This window comes from Panulirus ornatus, chromosome 42, assembly GCF_036320965.1.
Source record: "Panulirus ornatus isolate Po-2019 chromosome 42, ASM3632096v1, whole genome shotgun sequence".
In the NCBI taxonomy this organism is placed as follows: Eukaryota; Metazoa; Arthropoda; class Malacostraca; order Decapoda; family Palinuridae; genus Panulirus; species Panulirus ornatus.
Window position 1 is genome coordinate 19,078,992 of NC_092265.1, and position 14,978 is coordinate 19,093,969.

At 41.2% G+C, this 14,978-nt stretch overlaps 1 protein-coding gene across 6 annotated transcripts in view; it reads right to left on the bottom strand.

Moving 5' to 3' along the window:
• Yod1 (Yod1 deubiquitinase) overlaps nt 1-14,978 on the bottom strand; it is a 168,512-nt gene that overhangs the window by 81,388 nt on the left and 72,146 nt on the right. For all 6 annotated transcript variants that reach the window (XM_071686669.1, XM_071686668.1, XM_071686672.1 and 3 more), the window contains one exon: nt 3,811-3,920. In XM_071686669.1, the coding sequence (XP_071542770.1) occupies nt 3,811-3,920 (110 nt within the window). The remainder of the gene's footprint in view (nt 1-3,810; nt 3,921-14,978) is intronic.

Below are 14,978 nucleotides of genomic sequence, written 5' to 3' on the forward strand. Positions count from 1 at the left end.
CAGCCCACCTCCCACTCTTCTCATGCCACAAGCATCTTTTGCGCAATCCATCACTGATTCCCTAAATACATCCCATTCCTCCCCCACTCCCCTTACTTCCATTGTTCTCACCTTTTTCCATTCTGTACACAGTCTCTCCTGGTACTTCCCCACACAGGTCTCCTTTCCAAGCTCACTTATTCTCACCACCTTCTTCACCCCAACATTCACTCCTCTTTTCTGAAAACCCATACTAATCTTCACCTTAGCCTCCTTAGAAAGCGACTAGAGGGGACGGGAGCGGGGGGCCGGAAATCCTCCCCTCCTTGTATTAACTTTCTAAAATGGGAAACAGAAGAAGGAGTCACGCGGGGAGTGATCATCCTCCTCGAAGGCTCAGAGTGGGGTGCCTAAATGTGTGTGGATGTAACCAAGATGTGAAAAAAGGAGAGATAGGTAGTATGTTTGAGGAAAGGAACCTGGATGTTTTGGCTCTGAGTGAAACGAAGCTCAAGGGTAAAGGGGAAGAGTGGTTTGGAAATGTCTGGGGAGTGAAGTCAGGGGTTAGTGAGAGGACAAGAGCAAGGGAAGGAGTAGCAATACTCCTTAAACAGGAGTTGTGGGAGTATGTGATAGAATGTAAGAAAGTAAATTCTCGATTAATATGGGTAAAATTGAAAGTTGATGGAGAGAGGTGGGTGATTATTGGTGCATATGCACCTGGGCATGAGAAGAAAGATCATGAGAGGCAAGTGTTTTGGGAGCAGCTGAATGAGTGTGTTAGCGGTTTTGATGCACGAGACCGGGTTATAGTGATGGGTGATTTGAATGCAAAGGTGAGTAATGTGGCAGTTGAGGGAATAATTGGTATGCATGGGGTGTTCAGTGTTGTAAATGGAAATGGTGAAGAGCTTGTAGATTTATGTGCTGAAAAAGGACTGATGATTGGGAATACCTGGTTTAAAAAGCGAGATATACATAAGTATACTTATGTAAGTAGGAGAGATGGCCAGAGAGCGTTATTGGATTACGTGTTAATTGACAGGCGTGCGAAAGAGAGACTTTTGGATGTTAATGTGCTGAGAGGTGCAACTGGAGGGATGTCTGATCATTATCTCTCACACTATATTCATGGAAATTCCATGACGCTTCTTGAATCTTTGAAGCCATCCTTCACTATAGTCACACTCATGTTGTAATTTAAGTTCTTTATGGAACAACTCAGCCTGGTCCATTATCATGCTACCTGACAAGTCCACTCCATCACTCCTATGCTGTCGAAACCATTCCATCATCACTTGATCATGCTCAGTACTCTTACCATCTTCCATAGTTATTTCTAATCGTCAATGCTTCTTGGAATCACTGTCAGCACAGAATTTCAATATTTTCTCCATTTGCTTCTTTATATCATAAACAGATGATGAACCAATACTGTAGATGTCACACAGCTTATGCACCATACACCACAGTCCATTTTTCAACAGTTCTGCTATATCTTGGATCAATATGGACTGGTGTTTGTGCTTGACACCACGACTGACACTCTCATATGTCTTAGAAGCCATAGCTAGGGTTAAATCTAAACAAAATAAGCTAAGAATCTCACAGAATTGTGGTATCATCACCAACAAGAGCAGTGTAAAGAATGTAAATACACGTGCCTTACACTCAACGCCATCTGTGGCCACCCAGTAAACTAGTCTGGTGGCCACGGTAATTTCAAGTTCCTTCATGTAATTTTGTCTGGACTAAAGGAGGTGCCAAACCATCAGTTGCCAGAAATTTGGTGGTGTATCTGTACTGTTAAATTCAACATCCAGTTTATATATCATTTAGGGGCCCCTATACATTCTACTCCCTCCATTTGTACAATAATTGGCTTCAGAGCAGTAAAGCATCTGAAATCTTGAAAATACAAGGAGCACTGCTTAAGCCATTCTTTCTGGCTGACTAGCAGGCTGGTGTGTGTATGTGTGTGTGTGTGTGTGTGTGTGTGTGTGTGTGTGTGTGTGTGTGTGTGCACATGTTAGACAAAATGTATATTTTGAAATTTGGAAACACTTTTTAAGGCAGTATCCTGCAAGCATGAGATTCTCTAGGATACATTCTAGAAAAAATTGAGGTCATGACTTTATACCCATACTTCTGATGGAGAAACTCTGGTTTCCTCACCCAGTGCAATACACCAAACTAATGTATGCCTGCTTGCTCATTTTGGGCCAATGAGACTTCCATAGAGGTGGGGTCATTCATCCACTCACTTCTAGTTACTTGACAGTTCTGCATTTGTAAATCATGAGGATGAAAAGCCAAAAGCCATCACAGTTGGTACTGAGAAAGGTTTTTTTGAAAGAGAGCAAGAAAGGTAGGGTAGAATGAGAAATCTAGGAAAACTGTACATTATATGAAGGAGGAGGATTTAATGGAAAAAATATCCAGATAAGAGAATTAAACCCAAATGTGGATATAAACACCTTCAATAGTGAATCAGGAGCACAATTGAATCTGTCTTTCCTAAAGGAGCCATATGAGGAAGATCCACAATGGTGACTATGTCTTTCAAGAGTTGATAAAAGCAGGGCTATTTCTAGGTAAAATGGTTTCATTCTTACCAAACCTACAAAAGGTTGCCATTAATGAGAAGATATTTGAATGAGGACAGTCACTATCTCCTGCTAGAGCCTAAGACTAGGAGGAAATTTTTCTGGAGATTTTAAAGGGCTAACTGTTAAAAACTATTGGATTGTTGAATGTCTTAGATTTTTAAGAGCTCCTACTTGGGTTGCAGTTGAGAAGCAACTTATCTCCTCAAAAGGAAAGATTTTAGAAGTTTATCCTAAATAGGGCCTAATATATCTATGTCAAAACTGTAAAACTGGGATTTTTGAAAGGCATTCATGAGGCAACAGTGTTTCTAGCATTTTTCAGAGAAAAAGATACAGGAGAATTTCAAACATAATGTTTCAGTCATGATCAGTACATCAGATTCTAAATGAAAGGATTGAAAAGGTTTCCAGATAAAGCTGTTCTATCATAAGTACAAGGATGAATGTTATTCAAGGTCATCAGTTAAGCCTTTCCCTAATCTTTGCCAGGAGAAGGGTTAAGAAAAACCATAATTTTTCAGGACACATGCCTTTGAGGCCATGATCCTTGCCAAAAAAAAAAAGCTATGGGTGGTCTAGAAAAACCTGTGGCACCAACTAAGGAGCATGGCATAGCTAAAGTATTTTCTGGCATCCAGGTTGTTTGTCCCACAATTTAGGACTATCTGCATTACTACTCCCTGAGAAACTATCTATTTTGAGACAAGACTTTTTCAGAGAAATTTACTGGGAAGAAAAGACAAATATGGTTCTAATAATTCCAGTTCAAGAACTGACTGTTTGTTGCAACACTCCCTAGTCTAGAACTGAAAAATGGATGGGCTAGTGAAAGACATCTGGTCAACATGCAATCCAAGAGAAATCTGTGCTGCCAGGCAGCCAGGAGCAAGTGAATTGATGATACCATCTATGTGACAGTCTTTCATTCGCTGAAGTTGTGCCAGAAATAAGCAAGCTACCAAGTTGGGAGGATGTTAATGGGTGGGGAAGCCAATGCTTTACCATCAGAAAGATAGGGTTAGGAGGTCCAACCCTTGATTTTCCAAGAAATTTTCCTCCAGTCTCATGCTCATAGGACAGACTGCAGAAGAGAAAACAATATATTCTTAACAATTAAACATTCATGTACTAAAAATTCATTCTTACTAATACCCTAAAAATTAAGGCAGGAACAAAAACATATGATCATTTATCAAAGATGAAAAAAATCATTTAACTTTACCATATGACTAGATGGATCAACATCTTCAACTATTAACACTTCTCCATTCCGAAGTCCTATACTGTTCAAGGTCATGTCTGGACCTCCTGTGATGGGTTTTGGTGGAAATCCTGAAAGAGATTTATAACATTAATGAAAATAACTTTTTTAAACTGATATACAAGAATGCATATTATATCAAATGAAATATAGGTTTTAAAGGATGAAAAAGCAATCCTCCTGCATAGGTAAAGCACTTGAATCTGAGAGAGCACTTGCTTAGTAGGATCTTAAAGCAATGCTTTCCGCCATGAGGATTCCCCCCTTTCACCATCAGGAATACGAGTCCTGCACATACTTGTTCACAACACTCAGCAACCCATTCAGATCTTTGATGTCACTTAGTGTATGTGAGGTAGGATCAGGCAATCCCTCACCCATAATCATTCACTGACTGCACATGACAGTGCTCCAAGCCTGTTACTAACCTGAATCAAGATGTGTATTTATGAAAAGTAAAGAGGGAAAGGAAGGGAGGGAAAATACACAGATGCTCTGAGAGCTCTAATTATGGTAGAGAAAAGGATTTTCAGCTTTCAAAAACTATATTTCTCACTTAAGGTCAGAGCCCCACAAGCATTTGTGGGTATACCCACCTGATGGAGGAGTACCTATGAAAAACCTTATGAAAACTAAAATAACAGAAAATCATGGATCATCCTTTTTACAGGGCAACTATATTTGTTGAATGCTAATGACTGCTTTTGTTTACCTAAAACAATGAAAGGGATGGTGAAAACCATTATCCTCTCATTTTGGGCTCTGGTAAACAGACCTAGTTGTGAAAGAGAACCAGTCTCCAGATCCATATATATATATATATATATATATAAGGTGGAAAAAAAGGGCAAATGAGAGTTGGGGTGAGAGAGTATCATTAAATTTTAGGGAGAATAAAAAGATGTTCTGGAAGGAGGTAAATAAAGTGCGTAAGACAAGGGAGCAAATGGGAACTTCAGTGAAGGGCGCAAATGGGGAGGTGATAACAAGTAGTGGTGATGTGAGAAGGAGATGGAGTGAGTATTTTGAAGGTTTGTTGAATGTGTTTGATGATAGAGTGGCAGATATAGGGTGTTTTGGTCGAGGTGGTGTGCAAAGTGAGAGGGTTAGGGAAAATGATTTGGTAAACAGAGAAGAGGTAGTGAAAGCTTTGCGGAAGATGAAAGCCGGCAAGGCAGCAGGTTTGGATGGTATTGCAGTGGAATTTATTAAAAAAGGGGGTGACTGTATTGTTGACTGGTTGGTAAGGTTATTTAATGTATGTATGACTCATGGTGAGGTGCCTGAGGATTGGCGGAATGCGTGCATAGTGCCATTGTACAAAGGCAAAGGGGATAAGAGTGAGTGCTCAAATTACAGAGGTATAAGTTTGTTGAGTATTCCTGGTAAATTATATGGGAGGGTATTGATTGAGAGGGTGAAGGCATGTACAGAGCATCAGATTGGGGAAGAGCAGTGTGGTTTCAGAAGTGGTAGAGGATGTGTGGATCAGTTGTTTGCTTTGAAGAATGTATGTGAGAAATACTTAGAAAAGCAAATGGATTTGTATGTAGCTTTTATGGATCTGGAGAAGGCATATGATAGAGTTGATAGAGATGCTCTGTGGAAGGTATTAAGAATATATGGTGTGGGAGGAAAGTTGTTAGAAGCAGTGAAAAGTTTTTATCGAGGATGTAAGGCATGTGTACGTGTAGGAAGAGAGGAAAGTGATTGGTTCTCAGTGAATGTAGGTTTGCGGCAGGGGTGTGTGATGTCTCCATGGTTGTTTAATTTGTTTATGGATGGGGTTGTTAGGGAGGTAAATGCAAGAGTTTTGGAAAGAGGGGCAAGTATGAAGTCTGTTGGGGATGAGAGAGCTTGGGAAGTGAGTCAGTTGTTGTTCGCTAATGATACAGCGCTGGTGGCTGATTCATGTGAGAAACTGCAGAAGCTGGTGACTGACTTTGGTAAAGTGTGTGAAAGAAGAAAGTTAAGAGTAAATGTGAATAAGAGCAAGGTAATTAGGTACAGTAGGGGTGAGGGTCAAGTCAATTGGGAGGTAAGTTTGAATGGAGAAAAACTGGAGGAAGTAAAGTGTTTTAGATATCTGGGATTGGATCTGGCAGCGGATGGAACCATGGAAGTGGAAGTGGATCATAGGGTGGGGGAGGGGGCGAAAATTCTGGGAGCCTTGAAGAATGTGTGGAAGTCGAGAACATTATCTCGGAAAGCAAAAATGGGTATGTTTGAAGGAATAGTGGTTCCAACAATGTTGTATGGTTGCGAGGCGTGGGCTATGGATAGAGTTGTGCGCAGGAGGATGGATGTGCTGGAAATGAGATGTTTGAGGACAGTGTGTGGTGTGAGGTGGTTTGATCGAATAAGTAACGTAAGGGTAAGAGAGATGTGTGGAAATAAAAAGAGCGTGGTTGAGAGAGCAGAAGAGGGTGTTTTGAAATGGTTTGGGCACATGGAGAGAATGAGAGAGGAAAGATTGACCAAGAGGATATATGTGTCGGAGGTGGAGGGAACGAGGAGAAGTGGGAGACCAAATTGGAGGTGGAAAGATGGAGTGAAAAAGATTTTGTGTGATCGGGGCCTGAACATGCAGGAGGGTGAAAGGAGGGCAAGGAATAGAGTGAATTGGATCGATGTGGTATACCGGGGTTGACGTGCTGTCAGTGGATTGAATCAGGGCATGTGAAGCGTCTGGGTTAAACCATGGAAAGCTGTGTAGGTATGTATATTTGTGTGTGTAGCGCAAGGAAACAGACGAAAGAACGGCCCAACCCACCCACATACACATGTATATACATACACGTCCACACACGCAAATATGCATACCTATACATCTCAATGTACACATATATATATACACACACAGACATATACATATATACACATGTACATAATTCATACTGTCTGTCTTTATTCATTCCCATCACCACCTCGCGACACATGGAATAACAACCCTCTCCCCCCTCATGTGTGCGAGGTAGCGCTAGGAAAAGACAACAAAGGCCCCGTTCGTTCACACTCAGTCTCTAGCTGTCATGTAATAATGCACAGAAACCACAGCTCCCTTTCCACATCCAGGCCCCACAGAACATTCCATGGTTTACCCCAGATGCTTTACATGCCCTGGTTGAATCCATTGACAGCACGTTGACCCCGGTATACCACATCGTTCCAATTCACTCTATTCCTTGCACGCCTTTCACCCTCCTGCATGTTCAGACCCCGATCGCTTAAAATCTTTTTCACTCCATCTCTCCACCTCCAATTTGGTCTCCCACTTCTCCTCGTTCCCTCCACCTCTGACACATGTATCCTCTTGGTCAGTCTTTTCTCACTCATTCTCTCCATGTGACCAAACCATTTCAAAACACTCTCTTCCGTTCTCTCAACCACACTCTCTTTATTTCCACACATCTCTCTTACCCTTACATTACTTACTCGATCAAACCACCTCACACCACACATTGTCCTCAAACATCTCATTTCCAGCACATCCACCCTCCTGCGCACAACTCTATCCATAGCCCACGCCTCGCAACCATACAACATTGTTGGAACCACTATTCCTTCAAACATACCCATTTTTGCTTTCTGAGATAATGTTCTCGACTTCCAAACATTCTTCAAGGATCCCAGAATTTTCGCCCCCTCCCCCACCCTATGATTCACTTCCGCTTCCATGGTTCCATCCGCTGCCAGATCCACTCCCAGATATCTAAAACACTTTACTTCCTCCAGTTTTTCTCCATTCAAACTTACCTCCCAATTAACTTGACCCTCAACCCTACTGTACCTAATAACCTTGCTCTTATTCACATTTACTCTTAACTTTCTTCTTTCACACACTTTACGAAACTCAGTCACCAGCTTTTGTAGTTTCTCACATGAATCAGCCACCAGTGCTGTATCATCTGCGAACAACACCTGACTCACTTCCCAAGCTCTCTCATCCACAACAGACTGCATACTTGCCTGTCTTTCCAAAACTCTTGCATTCACCTCCCAAACAACCCCATCCATAAACAAATTAAAACAACCATGGAGACATCACACACCCCTGCCACAAACCTACATTCACTGAGAACCAATCACTCTCCTCTTTTCCTACACGTACACATGCCTTACATCCTCAATAAAAACTTTTCAATGCTTCTAACAACTTGCCTCCAACACCATATATCTTAATACCATCCACAGAGCATCTCTATCAACTCTATCATATGCCTTCTCCAGATCCATAAATGCTACATACAAATCCATTTGCTTTTCTAAGTATTTCTCACATACATTCTTCAAAGCAAACACCTGATCCACACATCCTCTACCACTTCTGAAACCACACTGCTCTTCCCCAATCTGATGCTCTGTACATGCCTTCACCCTCTCAATCAATACCCTCCCATATAATTTCCCAGGAATACTTAAAAAACTTATACCTCTGTAATTTGAGCACTCACTCTTATACCCTTTGCCTTTGTGCAATGGCACTATGCACGCAATCCGCCAATCCTCAGGCACCTCACCATGAATCATACATACATTAAATAACCTTACCAACCAGTCAACAATACAGTCACTCCCTTTTTTAATAAATTCCACTGCAATACCATCCAAACTCGCTGCCTTGCCGGTTTTCATCTTCCGCAAAGCTTTTAGTACCTCTTCTCTGTTTACCAAATCATTTTCCCTAACCCTCTCACTTTGCACACCACCTCGACCAAAACACCCTATATCTGCCACTCTATCATCAAACACATTCAACAAACCTTCAAAATACTCACTCCATCTCCTTCTCACATCACCACTACTTGTTATCACCTCCCCATTCTGGCGGGGGGCCAGAAACCCTCCCCTCCTTGTATTTTAACTTTCTAAAAGGGGAAACAGAAGAAGGAGTCACGCGGGGAGTGCTCATCCTCCTCGAAGGCTCAGATTGGGGTGTCTAAATGTGTGTGGACGTAATCAAGATGAGAAAAATGGAGAGATAGGTAGTATGTTTGAGGAAAGGAGCCTGGATGTTTTGGCTATGAGTGAAACGAAGCTCAAGGGTAAAGGGGAAGAGTGGTTTGGGAATGTCTTGGGAGTAAAGTCAGGGGTTAGTGAGAGGACAAGAGCAAGGGAAGGAGTAGCACTACTCCTAAAACAGGAGTTGTGGGAGTATGTGATAGAATGTAAGAAAGTAAATTCTAGATTGATATGGGTAAAACTGAAAGTTGATGGAGAGAGATGGGTGACTATTGGTGCATATGCACCTGGGCATGAGAAGAAAGATCATAAGAGGCAAGTGTTTTGCGAGCAGCTGAATGAGTGTGTTAGTGGTTTTGCTGAACAAGACCGGGTTATAGTGATGGGTGATTTGAATGCAAAGGTGAGTAATGTGGCAGTTGAAAGAATAAATTGGTATAAATGGGGTCTTCAGTGTTGTAAATGGAAATGGTGAAGAGCTTGTAGATTTATGTGCTGAAAAAAGACTGGTGATTGGGAATACCTGGTTTAAAAAGCGAGATATACATAAGTATACATATGTAGGTAGGAGAGATGGCCAGAGAGTGTTATTGGATTATGTGTTAATTGAAAGGTGCGCGAAAGAGAGAATTTTTTATGTTAATGTGCTGAGAGGTGCAACTGGAGGGATGTCTGATCATTATCTTGTGGAGGCGAACGTGAAGATTTGTAGGGGTTTTCAGAAAAGAAGAGAGAATGTTGGGGTGAAGAGAGTGGTGAGAGTAAGTGAGCTTGGGAAGGAGACTTGTGTGAGGAAGTACCAGGGGAGACTGAGTACAGAATGGAAAAAGGTGAGAACAAAGGAGGTATGGGGAGTGGTGGAGGAATGGGATGTATTTAGGGAAGCAGTGATGGCTTGCCCAAAAGATGCTTGTGGCATGAGAAGCATGGGAGGTGGGTTGATTAGAAAGGGTAGTGAGTGGTGGAATGAAGAAGTAAGATTATTAGTGAAAGAGAAGAAAGAGGCATTTGGACGATTCTTGCAGGGGAAAAATGCAAATGAGTGGGAGATGTATAAAATAAAGAGGCAGGAGGTCAAGAGAAAGGTGCAAGAGGTGAAAAAGAGGGCAAATGAGAGTTGGGGTGAGAGAGTATCATTAAATTTTACGGAGAATGAAATATGTTTTGGAAGGAGGTAAATAAAGTGCGTAAGACAAGGGAGCAAATGGGAACTTCAGTGAAGGGGCTAATGGGGAGGTGATAACAAGTAGTGGTGTTTTGAGAAGGAGATTGAGTGAGTATTTTGAAGGTTTGTTGAATGTGTTTGATGACAGACTGGCAGATAAAGGGTGTTTTGGTCGAGGTGGTGTGCAAAGTGAGAGGGTTAGGGAGAATGATTTGGTAAACAGAAAAGAGGTAATAAAAGCTTTGCGGATGATGAAAGCTGGCAAGGCAGTGGGTTTGGATGGTATTGCAGTGGAATTTATTAAAAAAGGGGGTGACTGTATTGTTGACTGGTTGATAATGTTATTTAATGTATGTATGACTCATGGTGAGGTGCCTGAGGATTGGCAGAATGCTTGCATAGTGCCATTGTACAAAGGCAAAGGGGATAAGGTGAGTGCTCAAATTACAACGGTATAAGTTTGTTGAGTATTCCTGGTAAATTATATGGGAGGGTATTGATTGAGAGGGTGAAGGCATGTACAGAGCATCAGACTGGGGAAGAGCAGTGTGGTTTCAGAAGTGGTAGAGGATGTGTGGATCAGGTGTTTGTGTGTGAGAAATACATAGAAAAGCAAATGGATTTGTATGTAGCATTTATGGATCTGGAGAAGGCATATGATAGAGTTGATAGAGATGCTCTGTGGAAGGTATTAAGAATATATGGTGTGGGAGGCAAGCTGTTAGAAGCAGTAAAAAGTTTTTATCTAGGATGTAAGGCATGTGTACGAGTAGGAAGAGAGGAAAGTGATTGGTTCTCAGTGAATGTTGGTTTGCGTTAGGGGTGTGTGATGTCTCCATGGTTGTTTAATTTGTCTATGGATGGGGTTGTTAGGGAGGTGAATGCAAGAGTTTTGGAAAGAGGGGAAGTATGCAGTCTGATGTGGATGAGAGAGCTTCACAAGTGAGTCAGTTGTTGTTCGCTGATGATACAGCACTGGATGCTGATTCGGGTGAAAACCTGCAGAAGCTGGTGACTGAGTTAAAGTAAAGTGGGTGAAAGAAGAAAGCTGAGAGTAAATGTGAATAAGAGCAAGGTTAGTAAGTATAGTAAGGTTGAGGGACAAGGCAACTGGTAAGTACGTTTGAATGGAGAAAAACTGGAGGAAGTGATGTATTTTAAATATCTGAGAGTGGATTTGGCAGCATATGGAACCATGGAAGCGAAAGTGAATCATAGAGTGGGGGAGGGGGCGAAAATTTTGGGAGCATTGAAAAATGTGTGGAGGTCGAGAATGTTATCTTGGAAAGCAAAAATGGGTATGTTTGAAGGAATAGTGGTTCCAACGTTATATGGTTGTGAGGTGTGGGCTATAGATACAGTTGTGTGGAAGAGTGGATGTACTGGAAATGAGATGTTTGAGGACGATATGTGGTGAGGTGGTTTGATCGAGTAAGGAATGAAAGGGTAAGAGAGTTGTGTGGTAATAAAAAAAGTGTGGTTGAGAGAGCAGAAGAGGGTGTTTTGAAATGGTTTGGTCACATGGAGAGAATGAGTGAGGAAAGATTGACAAAGAGGATATACGTGTCAGAGGTGGAGGGAACGAGGAGAAGTGGGAGACCAAATTGGAGGTGGATAGATGGAGTGAAAAAGATTCTTATTGATTAGGGCCTGAACATGCAGGAGGGTGAAAAGCGTGCAAGGAATACAGTGAATTGGAATGATGTGGTATACCAGGGTCGATGTGCTGTCAATGGATTGAACCAGGGCATGTGAAGCGTCTGGGGTAAACCATGAAAAGTTTTGTGGGGCCTGGATGTGGAAAGGGAGCTGTGGTTTCAGTGCATCACATACGACAGCTAGAGACTGAGTGTGAATGAATGTGGCTTTTGTTGTCTTTTCCTAGCACTACCTCACACACATGCGGGGGGGAGGGGGTTGTCATTTCATGTTTGTGTGTACATATATGTATATGTTGAGATGTATAGGTATGTATATGTGTGTGTGTGGATGTGTATGTATATACATGTGTATGTGGGTGGGTTGGGCCATTCTTTCGTCTGTTTCCTTGCGCTACATTAATTTTGATTATGATGAATAGGATGAGTACCTGTCTGATGTCCAATGTTCATTAAACTCAGTATATCATAAGTCAATTGGAGACAAACCCTTCCACGCCTTGATAAAGTGTTGCCGTATGAGAGAATAGCATCCACTCCTTCATGTCCAGCGGTCCAGAAATCAGTTGTCGCGGAAAAATATCACACGACTCAATTGATTCGTCAAAGGATCAAGGAAAATCTAGGTGAAGCCACTACAACCTTCAGTGACCAGGCTAATAAATCCGCGAAACCATCAAAGGTGGCTCCCAGACTCTTGGTAATGGTGCAGGAATTTAACTCTAGAAGTGAGGTTCCTAAACTTGACCTGAAATTTTCTGGTCCCAATAGAGTCCAGCTCATTTAAAGGGACATAGGTGTAGGGTTCGACATCTAAATATGAGTGACATTCGTGAAGAAAAAGAGGACCACTTGAAAGTTTTACAGTATTCTGAACATGATCATCCCGGTCCCACACCAGACAGTATTCCTCAAACCCTAAACAATATCACCTAACCACCTTCTACCACTGTTCAGTCTGTCCCCACACCCAAACCAAACACCCTCACATCACCACCACAGACACATCAGTATTCATCAAGACCTTGCCTTTAAGAAGTTGCTTAGTTTATCATTTTACAGGTTCTTCCTTCTCATGTCCTTATGGTGTCTTCCTACATATGACACTTTGGCAGTACCAGACGCCCTTCTCACGATTCCCCATTTAAAGGGACATAGGTGTAGGGTTCGACATCTAAATATGAGTGACATTCGTGAAGAAAAAGAGGACCACTTGAAAGTTTTACAGTATTCTGAACATGATCATCCCGGTCCCACACCAGACAGTATTCCTCAAACCCTAAACAATATCACCTAACCACCTTCTACCACTGTTCAGTCTGTCCCCACACCCAAACCAAACACCCTCACATCACCACCACAGACACATCAGTATTCATCAAGACCTTGCCTTTAAGAAGTTGCTTAGTTTATCATTTTACAGGTTCTTCCTTCTCATGTCCTTATGGTGTCTTCCTACATATGACACTTTGGCAGTACCAGACGCCCTTCTCACGATTCCCCACGAGGTCTGCCTTGTGAGGGACACAGTCTCAGTTAAGTTGGGCCTGGAGGATCTACCCTACACTTACAATAATTTAGCGAAACTAATGGAGGCCTTACCTCGCTTATAGTCTACCCTACTCAAATTTTACACCAGTGTGTCCATCAGAAACTCTAGTGTTGCTCCTCCTTCAACTTTGTTAAACAAGTGGACCTGGAAACTGAATAGTACCTGAGTGATTCTGTATGACATAATACAAGACACTTAATCTCCAGTAAATACTAATGCCAGGAGGAACATGAAAAAGCAAAGGAGAAGCAAAAGAGGTCTGCCCAATTTTGTAGGGTCCCTCCAATCATATTTGTTTGGTACTGCTACTCAGGAAGAACTTAATTCAGTTAGGAATTAGATTAGATCCTTACAATTTCAACAACTTCTTAACAACAAGTATATTAAGGCTGAAGCTAAGATCTTAACACAACATTCTAAATATTTGAATAACATAATGTTAGCTGTTAATAACTTGACACAACAGGCAGAACTACTGTCAAAGTCTGTTAATACCATATATGCTATAGTGACTATTTCCCAAATCACTTATTATGCACATTATTTCACTGACTTATTGGAAGATGTTAATAATCTGGTAAACCAAGTTGTCACACCATCATTTTTTCCCTTCTCGGAACTCACACGTATTATTAAGCAATGACAAAATTCGGTTGCACCCCAGCTCTCTCTCTACTTCATGTGGCCAGTTATTACTCCTTACTAATGGTTGACGTGATCCTCGAAGCGGTCATTATCCACATACCATTCACTGACTCCAATACTTACAGCCTTGTGAACGTAATACCATTCCCTTTTAATTATACAAAAGAGTTGCAAAAGAGTATCGTCCTTGCTGATAACATGAACTTTCTCTTATATAATACTAATTCCTCATTGACTGCACATCCCTCCTTGGATGATTTAGCATTGTGCCATAAACCATTGCTTGACAACTTGATTTGCCCCTCCCCCAATACCTTGGTTTTTCATAATTTACAAACAAATTCATGTGAGTACCAACTACTTTTTGGGCATCAACAAAATGTTCTTCATTCTTGTTCCTTTAAGGGAATTGTTGTTAATGAACCTTGGATTGAAAGTATGGACCATTATCATGTACTATTTTTCCCAGACCCACAAAATGTTATTCATTGCCCACCTAATCATCCCAAATCTTATTTGTTTCTGGGACACATTCAGTTAGGACAACAATGTACTCTTATCAGTTCCAGTTTCAAATTGTTTGGCACTCATGATCATTATTTGGGACAAATTGATAGAACTATCCCAAGTATAGAATGAATCCCCAAAACATCAACTTATCAATCATCAATGAAGTAAATATCCAACACCTTCCATCTAAGGTTCAGGACGATCTAGATTCTCTGATAGATGTTCTGGCTTTTGTACCTTTTAATACACTTCTCATATTTCTTGAATTTCAATTATTTCATTGTCTATAGCACTAATATTGTTATTCATAGTATTTATCTTATAGTGTCGTCTAAGACATAGGGTATCTAATATAGAATTCCCTACACCCACATTAGATGTTCAGAAGGAAGTTGCAGCAGCACTTCCTTATCTAAGGAGAAATCTGACTCCTGAATAATATGTATTTAATAAGTTGTTTGAATTTTTAATATTTTTCATTTGCATACTGATTTTGTTGACACCATACATAATATCCATATATATCTTTTGGGTGGGGGAGGGGGCAAAAGTTCTGAGGCGTTGAAAAATGTGTGGAAGGCAAGAGCATTATCTTGGAAAGCAAAAATGGGTATGTCTGAAGGAATAGTAGTTCTGA